This window comes from Eumetopias jubatus, unplaced genomic scaffold, assembly GCF_037043125.1.
Source record: "Eumetopias jubatus isolate StellerSeaLion01/CBP00866 unplaced genomic scaffold, mEumJub1_p1.0 scaffold_5, whole genome shotgun sequence".
NCBI lineage: Eukaryota > Metazoa > Chordata > Mammalia > Carnivora > Otariidae > Eumetopias > Eumetopias jubatus.
Window position 1 is genome coordinate 31026177 of NW_028274811.1, and position 22925 is coordinate 31049101.

The following is a 22925-nucleotide window of genomic DNA, read 5'->3' on the forward strand; positions in this document are numbered from 1 at the left end:
CCACGCAAAGACAGCTCATTATATCCATGTTTTTCAAACTGTAGGTCACATTTCATGAGTGGGTCATGAGATGAATTTTATGCATTGCAACCGGCATACTTTTAACAGAGCAGCACAGAAAATATAATAAGGGTGTTACTTCATGAAATATTTGTTGGGGTTATACACACATGTAGGTGTCTCCTGGATAACAACTGAAACATATTTCTTATTGTACGGTATCATCAGAAAAGAAAGAAAGAAAGAATGAAAGCCACTGGTCCAGCTATAGTAACAGAACCACAGCATTTAACTGTGGTATCCCAGTTGCCGAGATTTTTGTCACACGTTATTCATCAATAAAAAAAAAAAAAAAGGAGCCAAGTTAACAATAGTGTACACATTTTAATAAACTTGTGCAAATTCATGGCCATCCCTACTAGGACATCACGCTCACTGGCATTCCAAGATGCCTTCTTCTGTGGCAAGAAAGAGGTGGAAATCACAGGTAGCCCATCAGTAGGAGTCTCAGGATGTTTTCATTACCTGTAGCTTGTATTATTTACTCCTATGGTTCTCAAGCTTCAGTGTGCATCAGAATCACCTGGTGGGTTGTTAAGACACAAATTATTGGGCCCCTGTCAGAGGTGCTTATTCAGCAGGTCTGGAGTGGGACAGAGAATGGGCATTTCTAACAAGTTCCCGGTTGAGGTTGATGCTGCTATTCCAAGATTCATACTTTGATAACTACTGTTTTCACCCTTGGACCCCAGGGTTTGCTGATGTTCCATTAACAATTTCTGCCATTATGAACTACCATAGTACTTTTACTTCTCCACAACAAATGTTTGAGGAGAAGAGTGATGATCAAAATCTATGTGAGCTCCCAAGAGTACATGCCTCAGGTGAACAGCATCTACACCAGGAGGCAGAACTGGGGCCGACAACTACTGCTCATCCATCATTTACACCCCAAAATTCCAGATCCAGGCTCACCCAGTGCCCACATGTGTGGTCACAGCCATCTGTGGTCAAATGTGGGTGTCCAATGTTCAAAAACTCAGAAGTCAGTTCTGACTTCTGGAACATTCCAAAGGAACCCAGGACACACAGTCCAAGCTTAGAGCTACTGCAACTACTTCTGGAAATAAACCTCCATTAGGCAGCTCAGGGGGTCTGCTGCTCTGTGTCAAGAGGGGCCCTTTTCAGAGAAAAGCTGAATTTGACATTACTTCCCTTCTGTAATTCTTTGCTTAGACAGGCATCCAAGAACAGTTTAAGGGGGATGTTAATGAACACAGCCTCTTGGCAAACTCAGACTATGCCCACCTTACTCTTCTGGGGCCCAGTGACTTGCCTCACATTCTTAAACATGCCTAGAACGTGCACTGTCCTTCTGGTTTTGAGGTGGCAAAACTAAAGCAAAGGCACAATACTGGAATAATTTTCTATGAAATCTGGTTTGGGGGACTAAGTAAGAATAAAATCAGGTTTTAGTTTTCTTTCTGCAAACACCTCAGGCACTCAACACCCTCTGTCCCCTCTCCATGAAACATTCTTGCCCCTGTCTGTATCCCTCTGCTCTAACACATGTTTGTCTTTCAGGTCTCAGTTGACCAAGTGTCACCTCCTCCAAGAGGACTTCTCTGATCTCACCTCTGAGTTACTGTCCCTTCTCTGAGATCACACATGCTCTGGGTTCTCTCATTAAAACTGCCCCACATTGTGCTGTAACTGCCTGGCTACCTTGTCTTCCTGGCAAGATGGTGACCCTGGCCAGGACAGAAAATGTATCTACCTCAATCACCAAGATAACCCTAGGGCCTCATGGTGCCAGGTAAAAGTAGGACTCAGATACTTGGAATAAGGAACGAACGAATGGTTAGTAGCATATGCAAAAAGCCAAACCAAAAAATACAGAGTTGAATGGAAGAAAATACACAGTCCAGAACGTCACTTTCTGGGATTAAGATATGTTGGACACTAGATTACAATTCTGGAGATAGAATTTGAGAGGAAAAAAATAAATAAAAAGAGAAAAAGAGAACTTTTCCCATCTTTTCACTCAACCACCAGGAGAAAGACTGCTGATTCCCTGTTCAAGTTAACAGGCTTCCTCTGTAAATAAAATTTAAAAAAGTAAAACAAAATAAAGGCAAAGCTTTCAAGGAACCTCGCCATGCCCCAGAAACCATCTTATGCCAGGGGTGGGGAGGTATATTCGTACTGGAGAAAATCCAGTACTCATCTCTGAGAATTTTCAGAGTCACACAGAAACACATCATACAAATGCAAAAAATGTCAATGGTAAGGTAAAACCTGAGTAGAAAGACAAAAGTAATACAGAACAAGGTTTTGAAAATAAACTTGCCTTGGAGCTTATAAAGCCACTGTTGAGACACGACTTTAATATTCAACTTGTACAATAATCTGGGAAGAGTAATTATGAGGTTTTGTGGGGTAGGACCATTGGTTTCTGAAGATGGAGAGGTAGCTCAAGGCAGGGGGAGGAGGAGGTGTACTTTCTGCTTCTCTCACAGGCCTAAGAAATCCAATTTCTATGGCAGGCCTTGCAAGAAGCCATCACACAAGGAACGCTATACTCGTTGTGTAATCGTGCAGAGTAAAAGAAATACATTTCCTATCTTGAATACTAACGGAAGACTGTTTCCATAGATACCTCAACTTAACAACCAATTAGACAAAAATGAGTATTCCCCGAGTCTACATGCATGACATCTCTAAAATTATAAACCTCTAGCTACTTAGGAAGACCGTAAGATGTCAGGGCAGGAAGACATTTAAACAGTTCTTTCCTGCAAACCCTCATTTTACATTTCCAGAAAAACTCAGGCCCAGGATGTTTCACAAGCATATTTCTTTCTTTCCCTCACACCCCTGAGTCCCAATTTACTAAAGACTTGTAATGCCAATAATAGAAATTACTGAGTCCGATCAGCTAAATGATTGCTATTTTTAACATGTGTCCTTTAAGGTAATACCTGAGAAAGAACTACCAGGGGTCATACAGGCATCACAATAAAGAACTGGTTCCAGGCTAACAATTATGCTAGACCAAACACAATTTACTCATGTTCAAGAAGTGCAGTGTACTTGGGAGTCTGGCAGCACACCGCAGGGTCCAAACCCCGAGTCTCAAGAGCCACGGTGTTGAAGGCTCCAGAAGTTCTGGTGGATGGAGAATTCTGGTTGACAGAATACAGGTGAGCCAGACTCAACTGTGGGCGGCAAGGCCATTGGACAACTCCCAAGGGAAACACTCATTTTGGAAAGTCCAATGGCCATTTATTGTAGGGAGCTTAGTGAGACCATGGAAAGACTACCTGATTCCTTAGGAAGGAAATTTCACTCCCAACCTAACAAGATGGTTTTTAAATAAATACATAAGGCCGTCTCCTTCCATGGAGGATTTAGACTACAGCACCATGCCGGGGGAAGCGAAGGCATGTATGAGTATGACGACCAGTCTGTGTGAGAGCCATGAGGTACCCGGTACCCGAGACTAGCCAGGGACAGGTGCAGTAGGGGACCAGAGCAGAGCTTTCTGGCTCACCTGTCAGTCATGACCCTAACCTCTAAGTCATTAGACTCTCCACTATGGTAAGAGGAATGACCTGGGCTCTGTAAACTTTTTTCATCAGGCAAGAGTGGAGGGTGTGTCCAAACTCTCTTCCATGACAGGTGAGCTGGGCAGAAGGCAGGCCCAGCCAGTCGGTCCCTCGGGCCAGGGCAGGAAGCGAGAGTCTCTCTTACCCTGGTGCGTGGGGCCGCAGGGCTAACACCAATTCATCCGAAGGAGCATGTCGAGGTCGAGGCAGAAGACTTGTCCCAGCAGGTTCCTGAGCAACAGGTGCTCGAGGCAAGAACCGACAGCCAAAGTGCAGAGACAGTGTGGCAGGTGGAGAACCAGCAATGTGGGAGCAAGACCCAGGGGAGGGAGAAGGAGTGGAAATATGGATTTTGGAGTCAGACACATCTGGGCTCAGGTATCAGCGCAGTCACTAAATAGCTGTGTGACCATGGGCAAGAGAAAACCTTGCCAAACTCACTTTCATTACCCGTATTATCAGGAAAATAGAATGTTTCTCTCATGGGTGTCAGGAGCCTTAAAGGACACAAAGCACGTAGCACACAGCTCAGTACATCACACACACTAAATGTTAGCTTCTATTATTCAATTGACACGAGCATCATTAGTATTGTTTAAAGCAGTTGTTAAAGAACAGATTCCCCATAAATGGTAGAAAAGGACACCTATGATCTGTGAATAGGAGACTGAGCCCCACTAATTCCAGGGTGATGATGGGGCTTTTTCGGGACCCCGGGGTGTTTTCTAGGTGTGGCCTGGTTCCATCTGAAGGATCATGATGGAAGAGGAGCAGTGCCCACCCAGGGGCCTGGCCCAGCTGAGAAGTCACGCTACCCACCCTGTCAAGACCCTTGTTTTCAACACCGTCTATTGAAAGCAGGACAGCCCAACTCAGGAGGAAGCCGCCTACTTCTGGCCCAAATGGCTTTTCAGTGTCATTTTTAAAGAGTTGAATAGAGATGTCACTTGAACTGAAATGACAGTGAAAAGTGCCAGGCTCAGTACATCTCCAAAGGTTCATTTGCATCTTGCTGGGACCTCATTTCTATGCTGCCATCTGTGGAACAGGGTTACGTAGGAGTGTTTTGAGAGACTGGGAGATAGCCTCTGGTTGTCCATGGCAACCCAGGCTCAGGGAAGTGCTGGGTGGTGAATGTGTGGGAGCCCAGATGATGCTATTAGCTGTTCCGTCTTGAGCGTGTCAGTATGATCTACGCGTATGTGGCTCAGGAAAAAACACTCTCATTAGTCTCTATAGCTATCTCCAGGCAGAGTCCCATTTCTTTTGAGGAGGGGGCTTGGCTGGCAAACAGAGCTCGCCGCTGAGAATTGCTGAAGACAAGGCAACTCTCTCTCCACTGCTGTGTTTCGCAAAGTGGGCTTGGTCAGAAAGCCTATCTGGACTGAATTCATGAAAGCCCAACCTAGCCAGTCCTTGCAATTCCTGTAGCTGTTCCTTCAACTGCTCTAATTATCTCCTTACTTCTCTTCCTCTACTTATTTGGCTACTTATGTATTTCTTTTTTTTTTTTTTTTTAAAGTAGGCTCCACACCCAGCATGGAGCTTGAACTCATGACCCTGAGATCAAGACCTGAGCTGAGATCAAAAGTCTGACGCTTAAAGCAACAAAGCCACCCAGGCCCCCCCATCCACTTGTGTATTTCTACCTTACTTTCTCAGAGGACTTCTTAAAGGTCCCCAGAGGGCAGGAATCGAGTTTCTTTCCACAGAGTACCCAGCAAAAATGCTTTTGTGAAATATGGAGGCAATATAATAGAACAGCTCAAACTACGGGGTCTGGAGTCAGTCTTCCTGGGTTTGAATCTCAGCTCAGCTATTTACTAGCTGTGCTTTAAAGACATATAACGAATTATCTGACACTCCTCCACTCAAGACATGGAACTTACTTCCCCTTCCCTCGAGTGTGGGCTGGACTTACAGACTTGCACCCAGCAGACAAAATGCAGCAGATACAATGTCCCATCACTTGGAGAACGGGTCATAAAAATACTACAGCTTCTGTTTTGGGCATGCTCTCTCACTGCCCTCCCAGAGAATCTCTCACCCTGAGGGAAACCAGCTTCCATGTCGTGAGGACACTCAGGCGGCCTATGGAGAGGCCCAGAGGGTAAGGAACTTCAGCCTACAAGCAACCCCAACAGTGAGCATAGAATCAGATCCCCCCACCCCATAACCCCAAACAAGCCTTGAGATGACTACAGTCCTAACCAAGAGCTCAGCTACAACTTTACAAGAGGCCCTGAGCCAGGATGACCCAGCGGAGCCACTCCAGCACTCCTGCCCACGGAAACTGAGATAATAAACATGTACTGTGCTAAGCCACCAAGGTTAGGGTAATTTGTAAAGCAGAAATACATAACTAATACATAATGAGTAGGTGACATAACCCAAGATCCAATTTCCACATGTGTAGAATGGGGACAAATTATATAAATCCTATGAGATAATAAATGTACATCACTTAGCCCAGGGATTGGCACATTCTGAGGGCTCACATTTGGGGGCGTTATCATCATTATCTGCTGTTCTCATCATTGTGGAGTTGTATTGTGTAGTGGTCAAAAAGTACAGGCTTTGAGTCGGCCAGACCTGGATCGAGTCTTCACACTGCCACTTAGCTGTGGAGCCATGGGCAAGTCATTCCATCCCACTGAATCTCCAACATGGAGTTTCTTCCAACATTAGAACTTCCAGAGTTGTTAGGAGGATAAAATAATGTATATAAAGTGCTTTGTCTAAAACACAAGGAAACCATATTTAAACAATCCTAAAACTATTCTTGGGTGATAAGGACAGTAACCCAGGGAAGGAAAAAAGCACCAAGTACAACTTACTCTAAGTGGCCATCCGAGGTGATAAGCTAGCCTACCTCTCTTGCAGTCTTGTAAACCAGTTTCTGGATGTTCACTCTCATAGACAACATCCTTTTGACCTTGGAGATAGCTCAGGTGTCAGCTCCTGCAGAAAGCTTTCTCCAAACCCTCACCCCTCTCCATGCTCCCAGAGTGTCCTGCCTGAACCTCCATTGTGGCACTTACATGGTCCACTGTAATTGTCCTTTGACATCTGTCTTCCTTCCCCTGAGTCTGGAGTACTGTGGGGAAGGGACCAGTTCACATGAGGCTTTGTGGCTCTAGCACCAAGCCCAGTGCCAGGCAAGCAGTGACTTCTCAGTGGAAGTGTGCTGAATGAGTGAATTAATAAATTAATGAGCTAATGCATGGATCAGTGGTTTATTACTTTACTGCTGGTGGTATTTTTTTAATCTAAATGCTTCACCATCTACCTAACTCCCCAGGAACAACAACCAGATTCATTTGATATTGGACCTGTGGGCTGAGCCACATGTCCTAGGGTCAATCTACATTAGTGATCAAAGGAGAATAGGAAGTAAGGCATAAATCCTCACTACATCCATGCAAAACACATGTATGAATGTTGACAGGATTAGAAAACAACCAGGGGTGACAGAAATGATCAGTACTAAATCTCTATGAGGTTATTTCTTCTTTAAAAATATATCTCTTGGGGTACCTGGGTGGCTCAGTGGGTTAAGCGTCTTCCTTCAGCTCAGGTCATGATCCCAGATCCCGGAATCGAGGCCCCGTGTTGGGCTCCCTGCTCAGTGAGGAGTCTGCTTCTCCCTCTGACCCTCCCCCATCTCGTGCTCTCTCTCTCTCTCCAAAAAAAAAAAATAATAAAGTAAAAATAATAATAAATAAATAATAAAATAAGTATATATCTCCTGGGGCATCTGGGTGGCTCAGTTGGTTAAGCATCTGACTCTTGGGTTTTGGCTCGGGTCATGATCTCAAGGTCATGGGATCGAGCCCCATGTTGGATCTGCACTCAGCACGGCGTCTGCTTGAGATTCTTTCCCTCTCCCTCTGCCCCTCACCAGAGCATTCTCTCTCTCTCTCTCAAATAAATAAAATCTTAAAATAAAAATAAAAAATAAATAAAAATATATCTCTTTCAGGGCACCTGGCTGGCTCAGTAGAGTGTGCAGCTCTTAATCTCAGGGTTGTAAATTTGAGCCCCACAGTGGATGTGGATATTACTTCAAAATAAAATCTTAATATGCATATATGTATATTACACACACAAACACACACACACACACACACACACACACACATATATATATGTATATCTTTCATTCATGTAAACTTTTACTATTGCTCACTCTGTGCCAGACTCCAGGCTATGTGCCAAGGACAGAGATAAGTAATGCCTGCCATCATGGAACCTATAGTTTAGTGAAGGAGGTAACACTCTAGAAGAGAACCCTGAAGTGCTCGCTTCGGCAGCACATATACTAGAAGAGAACCCTGAATACCTCCCTGAAGTGTTAGCCCAGGGCATATGGTCACATTCTGGAACTACTGGCCCTGCTTTTCAGAAACCAATGAAGCCATCACCAACCTGACCTCCCCTCCATTAAATGTCTTTCTCATCAATTGTATTTCTACATAGTAGCAATAAACTATTAGAAACTAGACTTTAACATAAAACATTTACAAGAGCATCAAAAACTATGAAATACCTAGGAATAAATCTAACAAAAGAACTACAAGATCCATATGCTGAAAACTGTAAAATGTTGCTAAGAGAAATTAAAGACAAAAATAAATGGAGATATACACTGTGATCGTAGATCAGATTAGTATAACAGACCCCCCCTCCATTTATCCACAGTTTTGCTTTGTACAGTTTCAGTTACCCATGAACAATCTTGATCCAGAAGCAGATGATCCTCCTTCAGACGTATGGTCAGAAGGTCAATAGTAGCCTACACATTCACCTCACTTCATCTCACCTCACAGACATTTTATCATCTCTCATCATCACAAGGAAAAGGGTGAGTCAGTACAATAAGATGTTTTGAGAGAAAGAAACCACATATATACATAACTTTATTACAGTATGTTGTTATAATTATTCTATTTTATCACTAATTATTGCTATTAGTCTTTTACTGTGCCCGATTTATAAATTAAAGTTTATCTGACGTATTTAGGTACAGGAAGAAAACAGTATATATGGGGTTCCATACTATCCACGGTTTCAGCCATCCATGGGGGGTCTTGGAATATAACCTCCCACGATAAGAGGGGACTACTGTATTGTTAATATGTGAATTCCCCCTAACTGATCCTAAAAATTTAACACAATCCCTATCAAAGGCTTTTTTGTAGAAATAGGCAAGCTGATTCTGAAAGATAAATGAACATTCAAAGTACCTAGAATAGGCAAAACAGCTCCAAGGAAAAAACTGAAGGACTCATACTACCTGATTTCGAGACACTATAAAGCTAGTAATCAAAGCCACATGGTATTGGTGTAGAGATAAGCAAATAGATAAAACGAACACAATAGTCTCCAGATACAGACCAACACATGTGTCGTCAATTATTTACAACAAAGGTACCAAACCCACGCAATGGAGAAAGAAGAATGTTTCTAATAAATGCTGTGGAAAAAACTGGACATTCAAATACAAAATAAATGAACCTTGACCCTTACCTCACACGCCATATTAAAAAGAAATCTCAAAATGGATCACAGACCCAAATGCAAAACCTACAACTTTAAAGTTTCTAGGAAAAAAGCATAGGAGAAAATCTTTGTGATCTTAGATTATGCAAAGAATTTTTTATAAAATACAAAATACATAAATCATAACAGGAAAAAAATTGACAAAATTTTAAACTTCTGCTCTCCCAAAGATACTTTTAAGAAAATGAAAAGACAAGATACAGGTTGGGAAAAAATATTTGCAAAATACAATTTTGATAACAGACTTCGATCCACAACATACAAAGGACTCTGAGAAGTCAGTAAGAATAAAACAACACAATTTTTTTAAAGGGAAAAAAATTTGAACAGGCTTCACCAGAAAAGATATAGAGACAGCAAATAAGCACATGAAAAGATGCTCAACATAATTAGTCATTAGAGAAATGTAAATTAAAACCATAGTGAGATCCACCGCATGCCTACTGCAGTGGCAAAAATCTTTAAAAATAGATAATAAAAGTAGTGTTAAGGCTGTGGAGTAACTGGAACTCTCATGCATTGCTGATGGGAATACATAATGGTACAGCTGTCTTGAAAAACAGTTTAGCAATTTCTTATAAAATTAAACATATACTTACCATACAACCCAGCAATTCTATTCCTAGGTATTTACCCAAGAGAAATTAAAATATAAGTCCACACAGGGATCTGTAAGTGAATGTTCAAACAGCTTTATTTTAATAGCCAAAAATGGACGCCCAAATGTCCATCAACAGGTGAACGATAAACAAATGATGGTACGTCCATACAATGGAATATTACTCAGCAATAAAAAGGAATGAACTCTTTATACATGCAACAACATGGATGAATCTCAAAAGCATTATGCTAAAAGAAAGGCAAGCTCAAAAGGCTACATATGGCATGATTTCATTTATATAACATTCTAGAAAAGACAAAGCTGTAAGGACAGAAATCAGATCAGTAGTTGCCAAGGCCTAGGGGTATAAGGGGCTTGACTATAGAGCAGCACAAGGGAACTTTTTGGAGTGCTTAAAATATTCCATATTTTGACTAGGACAGTAGTTAAATAACTGTATACGTTTCTCAAAATTCATCAAATTGTATCCCTAAAAAGAGTGAATTTTATTGTGTATAAATTATACCTCAATAAAACTAAATTTAAAAGAAAATTATCTGGGATGCTGATAATGGGGAAAACTATGCATGTGTGGGGGCAGAAGGTATATGGGAAATCTCTCAACCTTACCCTCAATCTTGGTGTGATCCTAAAACTGCTCTAAAAATATAAAGTCTTAATTCAAAAATAAAAAGTAGTAAATGTATTGGAAATGCATCTCTTCATGAGATGAACGGGATGTTACAGGGTTCAATTAAACTAGATTTTGATATTTAAAAAAAATAATAAAGAAAAGAAAAGGATCTTTTTCATCTGCCACCAAAACCTGAAAACCTGTCCCTGGGAGGCAATCTGGTATAAGAGAAAAAGCACAGACTCTGGAGTGGAACGGACCTTGGCTTAAACTCCAGCTCTGCACTTACTAGCTGTGTAACTGGGCAAGTTACTTAACCTCTCTGAGTAAACTTAGTAAAGCAGGGATATGAACAGTAACACCCTAATAGTGTGATGATCTAATGAGATAATGTACCACCTGATAATCCTCAAAGTGATCGTTTCCCTTAGCATACCCCACTCCTCAAACCCATAGTGGGGATACCCTCACTAATTTAAGTGCCTCAACAATGGTGACAGAGTAGAGTTTGAGAAGCAGGTTGGACAACATAACCCCAAACCATTCAAGGATTAAAGTTGGGGGGACAGTGAGGCAAAGAGCAGCGATGTCTTTTTTTAAAATCCCTCCAACAGATTCATTCGCAAGAAGTCTTGGTTCTGGTTGCCAGCAGAAGTCTATGTGCCCAAGAATCTAAAGATTTTCATTCTGAAAAGAGTGGTTCCTAAGGAGTAGAGATGACAGCAGGACAAGTCTGGCCTCCTGACAGAGGGGTGGATGTTTCTCAACCATAGATTCATTATCTGGAAAGGGGGGAGTAGTCTCAGCATGTTGAGTGGGGACTCAGGCACAAATCTGGCTTTGATTTTTAAAACTGTCTTCTTGCAGGTATGTGTGGTAAAAGCTAGATGTGGAATCTAGAAAGGGAAAGGTCACCGGGTATGGTCTCCACACAGAGAAACTGGGCCAGCTGTGCACCCTTTCCTTAGCACTAGAACACACTCCCCAGGAAAAGATGTCAGTAACCTGATAAAAGAAAAGAACCTCCTTTTCCAAAGAAAAAAGTCACCAAGACATGCAACAGTGCTGGCTGAGAACCTGGCATGGAAGAAGCCTCCTCCACATAGAACAGCCCTGCACCTCAGAATGCGTATGCTCAAGACCTCAGTATTCAAGCTTGTGGCAATTTAGGTCCTAATAAAGGTGGTATTCAGATTAATGGTGGGGGAGGGAGATTATTCAATAAAATGACTTTGGGGGCAACTGGCTCATCATTTGTCATACAAATAAAGCTGGATTCTTACCCTCACTCCTTACACTAAAATAAATTCTAAGTGCATCAAAGATTTGAATGTAAAACCAGAAATCATTAAAGTACTTGTAGAAAACACAGGGGTCTTTTTTTTTTTTATCTCAGAGCAGGGAAAACATTTCTAAGCAGGATGTAAAACCTAAGCTCTAAAGAAAAACATCAATTTGACTACTCAAAATTGTTTTTAGGGATTCAAAAAAAAAAATGCTGTAAGTTTAGAGGAAGAATGCAAACGAAGAAAAAATATTGGAAATACATACAAAGGCCTAACCTCTTTAAAATAAAAAGAGCCCTTAAAAACCGTTAATAAAAAACGTATAGTCCAATAGAAAAATGGGCAAAGGACATCACAGAAAATTTCCCCAACAAGAAATACAGAGGCCATAATCATAGGAAACCAAGATCAGTGTCACTCACAACGAAAGAAGTGCAAACTAAAACAAGATGCCATCTTTTAAAGGATATTTGACACAGAAATGTTTATAATATAAAAAAAGGAGATTATTAGAAGGCCCATCCACAGAGGGCAGTTAAATAAATAATGGTACATAAATAGAATTAAATATCATGTACCTATTATAATTTCAATGCTGATTTCACCCATACTGATAACGATGAAAGCAGTCTGTTGAGTAGGAGATAAAAAATGATTTCAATTTGTGGAGCAAGATTCCATTTATCTAAAAGGGTACATTTTTATCTGTTTATGAATAGGCGCACAGAGCTATGTCTGGAAGAAAATTCACCAAGGGAACAGCAGTGATTGCCCCTGGGTAGAGGAGTTTCCGGTGATTTTTACTATATGTCAAAAATGCAGTATCTTTTTAATAGTCTACAATGAGCATATATTTCTGTAATTGAAGTCATTTTCATTTTGAAAAATATGGAGTAGTTTCAATGCAATACTTCAATAAAATAAAACCTAAGTGTCAACATGCAACAAGGCAAATGGCCAGCCGGACCCAGGCCCTTGCCCTGTGGCTGCCCCTTCTGACCTGTAGGAGGCAACAGGAAGCAGACAGGTAGGTATGTAGGCTCAGGTTTACAAAGATGAAACCAGGTACAGGATGGTATGGGTTCACAGAACAGGTTTGGAGGGGGAGAAAGACCCAGCTCAAACCCTGGTTCTCCTACATTGGCTGTGTTGACCTTGGGCAAGTCACTTCATCTCTCTGACCTCGTTTCCTCTGTGTAGAGCTAGGATCCCTGCCCCGTACAGGGCTGTTTCGAGGATATACGTGTGAGACCCTCAGCTTACTGCCTGACACAGAAGCAGCGCTCAGGAAATGTCAGCGGCCTGTATTCTTATGTGGGATATGGACAACCTTCGTTCACATGGCACTCACTAAATTCTCCGTGACCCAGAGTCACAGAGCAGAGTGGAGACAGGAACCACAGACCGCAGAGAATCCAAACATCTGGTCTTGGACAACATGCTCCTCTAGCACTTTGAAAACCTTCCTGGAAGCAGCAGGCAAGGAGTATGGCAGCCAGCCACCAAGAGGAGGAAGAGGAGGACAAAGCAAAGGCCTAAATACTTCCCTGGTGCTGCCTGCTGTGCAATAAGTCAACACAACTCCCTCCAATCTGCTCACCTTTCCTCCTCGGGTGGCTAGGACCTTTCCTGAGATGTCAGTATGTTCGGCTCCTAGACAGCCTACTGGAATGCCAAAGTGGGAAGGGCTTTAGAGACCAGCTAGTGCAGGACCTTTCATTCTGCAGATGAAGGACAGGAGACCCAGAGAGAGGAAGGACCTTGCAAGGAACCAAGGTAGCCAGTACGCATCTGGTGGCCCTAATTGTTCTGTAGGGTTCTGCAGTGAGAGAAAGAACCAGACTAGAACTATTCTGATTCAAATAATGGCCTAGAAAGAGGACTCGTAGGACCATCACTAAGTCAAGAGCCACCCAGCCATTCCTCTGCTTCCAAAAGAAATAGAACCCAGGACAAAGAAGGAGAGCGGAAAGAGCTCTGAGTTATTTTCAAAACTCCCTGGTGACTCTGGAGGTTACCTGGAAATTCTTAGGAAAGGAAGACCCTGGAAGAGAGAGGTACCAGCAGAATTTAAAAGGAACCAGCAGACTCCATCTCTTAGGTCGTAAATGCAACCAAGAAGCAGGGCAGCCATGGGTGAGGCTAGACTTGGAGGCAGGAGCAGAAGGCCATTTGCCCAGAACACAGTCCCGCCCATTGGCACTGACTGGGCTGGGGCTTACCTTGGGCAGGCTGACTGGAGTCCTGGGCTTGGTCCTTGGGTTCTTAATCAAGAGCCTCTGATCCAGAGGGAGCAGATGGTATTTCATGGCCTCGATGAGGAAGTCCTTACAGGTGTTGTTATTCTTTATCAAAGCTTCTTCTTCAACCGTCTGGAGGTAACAACCCACAGGTGATCCAGGAGCAGAGCTCAGCCGCATTTCCCAATCTGCCCCCCTCCAAGGCTGAGTCATTTCTGTATTCCCACACTCTTTTAAACCCGCACCATATCATCTCAGACCCCAAAAGGAAGATCACAGACTTTCAACTGAGTGCCTACCTCCTGCATTTCAAGAGCACGGTAGAGTAAGTGGTTAAGTTCTGGCATCAAACAGACAGGAATATAACCTCACTGGCTGTCTCTGACTGGTATGTTAGTTTGTAGGCTTAAATGGAATTACACAAAACAAGGACAATTAGCTGTCTTGAAGGCTTCATCCACATTCCTCCTGGTTTGAGTGCCTTATAATGTTTTGGGCAAATGGTTAGACAATTGAGAGGAGAGGGAGGGAAAGAGGAAGAGAGCAGGATCCATCAGCCAACCTTTGGAGGCATGGAGTCAAGATGAGAGTCAAAAAGAATTCATATCCATTGTCTTACAGTGAAAGCCTCAGGGGCAAAACTGGTCAACGAGGTGCTCGATAACAGAGTGGTAATACCAGAACAGAAAGAATGTCCTGCACAAAGTCCCACCTACTGACTTCATCTTGGACCCTATCTAAGCTGGAACTATGGCTTCCTCACATACTGCAGAGCTATGTGGACCTAAGCAGATGCTCAGCATGTATAAGCCAAAATATCTTATGATCAAGACCAAGGGTGAAACCATGCTGGTGCTCTGACTCTCAAATCTCTGTCCTGTGGCGTAGGTCAGATTGCCGTGTGGTGTATCTACAAGGGGAAGTGTGGTCTTCAGAGGCCACCTCACATTTTCTTTGCTGGAGTGTTTAGGAGCTAGCAGGAGAGATCAAGTTCATTCAACACTAACAAAGATCGAATGTCTCATTGTTGGGCAGCCCGGTGCTACACTCTGGGAAGAAAAAGATGAACAAGACAAGGGTTGTGACTCTGAGGCACTCAAGTCCAGTCAGAGAAGGAGAAGGGCCTCCCCACCTCAATTACGTCAGCCCTCAAGCGGGTCATGCACAAGGCATCACTGAGCCTCACCTAGGAACTAGGTGCCTCAACTAGGCCTACTAGCCTCAACTAGGAACAGAAATGTGGCCAGGCCATCACCTGCCCGGAAGCATTAGAGCTGGCAGGAAAGGAAGGGCTAGCACGATAGAGCCCCTGTCACCACTGGGCACCTCCTTCCCCAGAGGTGATCCCCACGAACACTCCCATTTTCGGGGATGGTTTCCCCACTCACCCCACCCTCACTGAAGGACTGATCCAGGTTGGTACAAATTATAAGCTTTTAGGATCAGTTAAAAAAATTAAAAGGGGTGAGAGAATATCTCTCTTTTTTAAAGATTTTATTTATTTATTTGAGAGACAGGGAGAGCGAGCACAAACAAGGGGAAGAGCAGAGGGGGAGGAAGAGGGACAAGCAGACTCCCCAGCTGCGCGCAGAGCCTGACATAGGGCTCAATCTCACAACCCTGAGATCACAACCTGAGCAGAAACCAAGAGTCAAGATGCTCAACTGACTGAGCCACCCAGGCACCCCAAGAGAAGATAGCTTCAAAAGTTTGGACGGAAGGTGAAATGATGCCTAAACAGCTACTTCTCCCAAAGAATGCATTCAGCTTGAACGAAAAGTTCCTCCAGAGAGTTAATGCCTCACCATACAGAGTTTCAATTTGGGGTGACAAGAAAGTTTTAAGAATGGATATAGTGATGGTTGTACAGCATGACGAATACAATTAGTACACTGAATTGTACACTTAAAAATGGTCAAAATGATGAACTTTATATTATATATATATAAACACAATGTTTAAAAAATTTAAGATATAGCACATTACATCTACATTTCACAATATTTAATAAAGCCTAATAAATGTTACTGGTTAAAAAACAAACAAACAAAAACACCTTCCCCAGAAATCAGTGTTGGTGCAGGTCTGCCCCGGGCTTTCCCTGTGTCCTCACCCACCAAGATCAACCACCCGCAGCAGGTTATACTAGTTTTAAGTTTCAAGGTCAAATGAGTGTTAATGAAACACTCCAGGGGTGTTCTGCAAAGAGTCCTTTGAAAAGGTGGGGGGGGGTCCCACACAACAGTGCTCATGCCCATTGCCTCTGACCCCCTTCTTCTCCAGATCTAAGCCCTACTTTGCCATACTAACCTAAGAACTATTTTCTACTATCTTTAAGTTTCAGTTGTAGACACCAGATCGAGGTCATGACCAAGGGTCTCTAAGGTCTCTTTAGTTTTCCCTGGAACCCAGGTCCACAGATTACCTTCCTATGCAAGTGATGCTGGGCTGGAGGCCAGGCGTCTACCTCTACCTTTGGTCAGTTTCCCATAGGACAGAAGGAGGTTTGATTCCGACCCTGGGAGCTCAGGCCAGTTCAGTCCCTCTGCTTAGGGAACCTTCCCTACAGGAAGGATACACTGCCACCAGGGGGCAGTGGTACCATCCAAAGTGTAAAACACAGGGCGCATACAAGTGCGGGCAAGTGCATGCCTCAGCACCTGAGAATGACTGAGGTTCAGAGATTCAGAGAACATCTCATTGATCCATTAGACCTCTGGTCAACAGAGTCACAAGCTGATGATTTTACAAGTGTTTTTGAGGACACAATATTCTCCCACTACTCCCAATAGCATCCATGGTCATCAAGATGGTAGTAATATCAGCTAGCATTCACTCACAGTGTTGTAGGCTTTATGTGCATTATCTCATTCTATCCCCAAACAATCCTATAAGAACAGGTGCTATTTTTACCAGATGAGAAGACTGAGGTTGAGAAAGATTGAGCACTTGCCCAGTGTTAGATGGCTGGGAAGTGACAGAGCTAGGCCACTGGGTTGCTAAACCAGATCTCTCTTATCCTGGCTTCACACCTTCCATTCCTTCCAGAAACTTCTTAGAAATAGATGAGGGTTGGCCTACTGCCTTGGTGTTTTGTTTTGTTCATATATTTAAGTTTTACCCTCCGCCCATTTACAAGAGTATCTAAAGCCAATGGATCAACAGAACAGAGAGTATTAAAGGTGACAGCCTGCTTAGTGAAAGGTAGGTGCTTCCGGGTCAACAGACTTGGATTTGAATCCTGACCCTGCCTTCTACTGCCAAATAATTCTCAGCCTCCATAAACCTCAAGGCCCAGACTTGTAAAAAGAAGGTTATTTATCTTTGCCTCACAGGGTTATTATAAGAATTGAATATGTGGCACCACAGGGGCACCCCATAATTCTTAATTTTTCTTTCCTTCCTCAGAGGAAGTAGAAGCAATATGTATCCCAGGCACCTATGAGGAACTGGTTTGTGCAGTCCTGAATTGGGCTCCAAGTTGCCTAACATGAAGGTAAAGAGAACATAGCAACATGGAAATGACCCTTCTTGCTTAGGTTCCCTACAGTAAAAGCAGCTAACTTCCAGTGAACATTTCCTATGTCCAGCTCCATGCTAAACACCTGACTTGCATATTTACAACTCTTTTGGTCCTCACAACAATCCTGTGGGGCTTTCACATAATATCCCTTCTATCAAAGAAGAAACTAAGGCTTGAAGAGGTTAAATAAAAACTCAAAGCTAACAAGTAGCAGAGCAGGAACTAAACCCTAAGTACCTTATTCTCAAACCTACAATCTTAAACCTCATAGAGTGTTGTATGTGAACTACACATTGTATGTCAACTATACTTCAATAATAAAAATTAATAAAAAGATCCTTACACTACCATGCTTCATTCACACTTAGGCCAGTGGGTTGGTGCTCTCAACCTGTACAAAAGACCCATAACACTCCTCAACCACCCCACACAACCAGGGCTGCCCGCAGCTATTCCAAGAGGCCTGGGGGAGCAGGAAAGCCCTTGGTTCTTCACACAGCACTCACCTGGACCAGGTAATCCCTCGGTAAGAGAGGGAGACGGACATGTTCCATCAGTTTTGCCATGTGCTCTAAACGGGTTTCTTTCTCATAATTGATCCACGAAATCACAGCTTCAAATACCTATCAAGAAAATCAACACAGGTAACTGTAGCAGAGAGAAGAGCTTCCAATTTCCTCAATCTGAAAAAAAAGAAGTCCAATGTCCAAATCATCCACAAATGTCGTTAACCTAAGGTTCAACATTTACAATAAAAGAAAAACGGAAAGATTTTGTCTGCTAGCTGACTTCAGAGTGATATCACACACACGGGTTATAATAAACCTACTACCCCAAATGCAGAATCACCAAGTTCACTGCAAAATAAAGATCAGGTCTCATGGTTATTTAAAGATAGAAAGACAGAGCAGGAACCCTGAACCAAAGACTGCACAGGAAGACCAGAAGACTTTGGGGCAAGGCCACCACGCCCCTCGCATACATCCCTCTCCTCATTCATCTCCCAAGTGCGGTTAATGCAGAATCAAGACAATAAGAATATCATCTGCCCAAAAGCCGGCTGTAAAATGGTGAGTGGGTCAGCGAATGACAGAGAATTTCTCTGTCAAAAATTTCTCCTTGGTTTAACCTCTCCCTTGAGGAAAGATTTCATTTCTCTACAGATGAAAATCGGGCTCGAAACCAAAAAGGAGTCTCTCTGGTTTGGATGTTCACCATGCTCAAGAAGAAGTCCAAAATCATATACACACAGATGGATAAAATTCAATGTTGATAAGGCTGCAGGGAAACCAGCACTATTTCTAGAAACCTAACACAACTTTTTAAGAAGGGAGGGAAGAATTGGCAATATCAATCAAATATTTCAAAGTACATACTCTTTGACCTAGAAATACCACTTCTAGGATCTAGCCTACAAAAATACTCACAAAGGTGGTGCTCACAAAAGAATATGTGTTCCAGGATGTTTGCTGATGCATTTTTGTAACAAAATAAAAAAGGAAGCAACCTAAAGCTCACTAATGGAGAAATTATTTAACTAGTATACATACTATGGGATATTTTCAGCTGGTAAAAAGAATAAAACAAAACTTCTTGTGCCAGAAACCAAGAAAGTGCTCAAAGATTAAGATGGACACGTCAAGTGAACAGAGCCAACAAACGGGGCTTTTGTTGCCAACATCTGGGACAAAACATCAAAGAGAATAATGAAGAAATCAGATTAGTGCTTCTTGATGAAGTGGGGTGGAGGAATGACTAGGAAGGTGACAAAGGAAACTTTTGGGGGGAATGGATATGTTCTGTATTTTGACAAGGTGGGAGTTACATGTACATATGCGTTTGTGAAAACTAATTAGTCTGTACACGTAGTATCTGTACGTTTCATGGTGCCTAAGTCACAACTCAGTTTAAAACATTCTCAGAGGGGCGCCTGGCTGGCTCAGTTGGTAGAGCATGTGACTCTTGATCTCAGGGTTGTGAGTTCAAGGCCCACATTGGACATGGAGCCTACTTCAATAAATAAATTAATTAATTCATTAATTAATTAAATAAAACCTCAGAATGAAAGAAGAACACAGTAATGGATCATAACACAATGAACAAAAAAGAATCCATGAATCCACAAAGATACTTTTAAAAAGGTGGGTAGGGCTATTCTTCACAGACAAATGCCAGCCAATAAAGGAAGAAGGAATGACAGAAAAAAAAAACATCATTTTGCAACCACAAATGTAATAATTGATTCAGCAAAATTCATCAGTGGATGCTCAAATCACTGCATGAAAAATTGTTGGGGAACAGGATAGTTTTCAAAGTATCACCTCGCAGATGACTTACTAATTCCATGATGGCAGGGGTGGGGGCAGCCTCAAATGGGGAAATCTGACAGATACTACCTTGAACAAGTGACCTAAGTTAGCACCACCAATAACAGGACAAACTTATCTTCCTGATCGTGACTTAATGAGAAGGACACGGCATTCCCTAAAGTAGTTTCTTCCTAAAATGTTTAACTTGAATCTTATAGTAAGGAAACAAATCAAACAACTCCCTATTTGGAACATTCTGCAATTCAGCAAGACACTGGCCTGAATTCTTCAAAACCATTAATATTATGAAAGATAAAAGAAAAAAAAAGGCAGAGAGATAGTTCTAGATTAAGGGGATTTAGAGACATGGGAACTAAAGGCAATGCATGATCCTTGATTGGATCATGGATTTAAAAGAAACAGCCATAAAGGACTGTTTTGAGACTGTTAGGAAATTTGAATGCTGACTATGTATTAGCTAATATCATTGTATTAGTGTTAAATTTCTTTGGTATGATAATGGTTTTATGGCTAAATAAAGATAATTTCCTTGTTCTTAGGAGGTGCGTACTCAAATACCAGGGATGAAGTGTTATCATGTCTCCAATATACTGTCAAATGGTTCGGCAAAATAAAAGTTTAAATATGGGGAGAGAGAAATAAGGCAAATGAAGCAAAATGTTAACTGGTGAATCTAGGTTAAGAGTATATGAATGTGCATGCATGCTTTCAAACTTTAATAAGGGTTTGAAATTTTTCAAAATGAAAAGCAGAGGGGAGAGGAAAAGAAATTCTAAGGGAAAAGGAAAATATGACAACAAAATTTATGTGGCGTAAAGTTGAAATGAAAACTAACTCCCAGGGGTGGAAAAAATCTCTAATTTTTCTAACCCTAAGAATAGTTTGTGTGTATTGATATGTTAATGATGCTTTGGTCCTATTTCCTAAATATAAACTTAAGTCAGGCTGGGCATACTCAAAATAGGCAAAGAATTGATCAGAAAGGGAAGAAGAAAAGAATGGAATGGAACAGAAAGAAAGGAGCACTATCTCTGGATAGTATGCCCTCACTTCTGCAAAACATAACCTCTATGTGCACAAATATAAACATTCACATACCATGGAAATCCTCCCTGTCCAGTTTATTTTTTTAGCTTACTCACTCTCATAGAGCTTTATCCCTCACCTTCATAGCATTAGTTTGTGAATCACTGTGTTGCTTCAACTAGCCTTTCAGATCCGTAAGAACAGGGACCTTGTCTTATTTAATGGCAAATAATACATACTCGAATATTCTTTTAATGAATGAATGGATCGATAAGTTCAGAACAAGCATGTACGGAGGCAGTGGAAGCTGTCCAGGCTGGGGAAAGGGGGACTGGAATCAGAGCAGGGACCAAAGGAAGCCGGAGACCAAAGGAAGTCAGACCGTGCCGGATGAGTTGGTGGGCAACCACAGTCCTGTTCTGCCTTGCAATGTGGTTATCCAACTTCCTTCTGCTCCACTTTACTAGACTGGAAGTTCTTGCAAGCTGCCTAGCACAACACCGGGCACAGAGCCGGCGGCCAGGTGACAAATCTCTGCTGAAGAATGAACCCCAAGTCCTTGAGGAGCTGAGATTTCCTGATCGTGCCCTTCCCCGTCAACCAGCTTCGCCTTCGTTATAAAAGATAAAAAGCAAGCTGAGTCTAATAAAGTCGCTGTTTAACCTTATCTTTATTTTTGGCTTGGCTTGTCTCACTGGTTCCACTCAGCTGCACCAATGACCCACTCAGCTGTGAAAGCCACCAGTGCTCAGCAACAACGATGACCTTCTCAGCAGCTAGAGAAGGCCATGGGTTCTTTTCACTGAGGCTCCATAAACTTGCAGCTAGCTCTAGGCTTTAATGTGCCTAAAATCATTCCCAAGAGCACCTCCTGTTAAGGGACTGGCAGCAGGAGCCGATGTTTACCAGGCGCCAAGCTTTGAGCCATGCGCTTTGTGGATGCTGGTAGCCTGGACTCCAGGGACAGTGCAGGGAGCAGATCCTCCGAAACCGCATGAAGTGACTCACCCAGACCCAACGCCAGCACTCATGCTCTTACCCACTGTTCTCAGCTGTCTGTCACGGGCTTACAGCAGTGGCTAGCCCACTACGGCCCACAGGCCACATTCAGCCTGCCACCTGCTTTCATAAATAAAATTTTACTGGAACACAGCCACACTCACTCGTTTACATACTGTCTGTGGCTGCTTTCACATTCTAACAGCGGAACTGAATCGAGACTCTATGGCCCACAAAGCTTAAAATATTTACTATCGGGTGCTTTAGAGGAAAAGGGTATCAACTCCTGGTCTATGAAATCCAAGCAGAAACCCTGTGGCTCTGATCACAGGACAGGGTGACGTCTACTCAGATGAAAACACTTTTTATGCATCCTGTGGTGAAACCAGCTGCCGCAAGGCATGCTTAGGATTTTACTTTTCAACAAAGAAGAGCATCATTTCCTCACTGCTTTATATTCCAAAACCAGTCTCTTGAGTGCCACAAGGTTGCTAGGTGGAAAAAGGATGGAGAAAATCGAATTTCACAGTTCCTGGCTCCCCACACTTCTGATGTAAGCACAAGCCTTGGCCAGAACACCAGATGAAGCTGACCCCCTATACCTACCACCCCTCCAGCGAGGGAGGCAGCCGCACCATACTGTAGCTGCACCAGGAGAAGAGAGTGCAGAGTGCTGGAGCACTTACAACTGCTTTCAAAATGTGTTGTGAAAATCATGAAGGGGGACCTAAGTGAAAAATAGGCAGGGCGGTGGGGACTTGGCAAGCGAAAAGGTCCAGTTGAGGGTGATGCACAGCAAAGCATAAGATGGAGGAAAAGAAGCCAGTTTTGACAAGATCAGGGAAAAAAACTAGGTTTTTGCACATGGACTTAATTTGTTACTCAAGATTTGAGAAAGGCTAATTTTAAATGACAAGAGACACGGTGCTATGCATTTTACACGCAAGATCTCTTTTATTCCACCCCAAATCCTGTGAAGTAGGTATCGGTGTTCACATTTTATAGAAGAGGAAACAGCCTCAGAGAGGTTAGTGTCCAAGGTCACGCTCCCAAGAAGTAGTGGAACTGGAATGTGAACTCACCTCTAACTCCAAAAACTCAAGTTCTAACATTATG

General features: G+C 42.6%; 1 protein-coding gene across 1 annotated transcript in view; it reads right to left on the reverse strand.

The window, feature by feature from the left end:
* Positions 1-22925, reverse strand: part of KLHL3 (kelch like family member 3) — a 71416-nt gene that overhangs the window by 17041 nt on the left and 31450 nt on the right. Inside the window, exons 4-5 of the mRNA XM_028103611.2 lie at positions 17961-18077; positions 13914-14063 (exon numbers count right to left, since the gene is read on the reverse strand). Of these exons, the coding sequence (XP_027959412.1) occupies positions 13914-14063; positions 17961-18077 (267 nt within the window). The remainder of the gene's footprint in view (positions 1-13913; positions 14064-17960; positions 18078-22925) is intronic.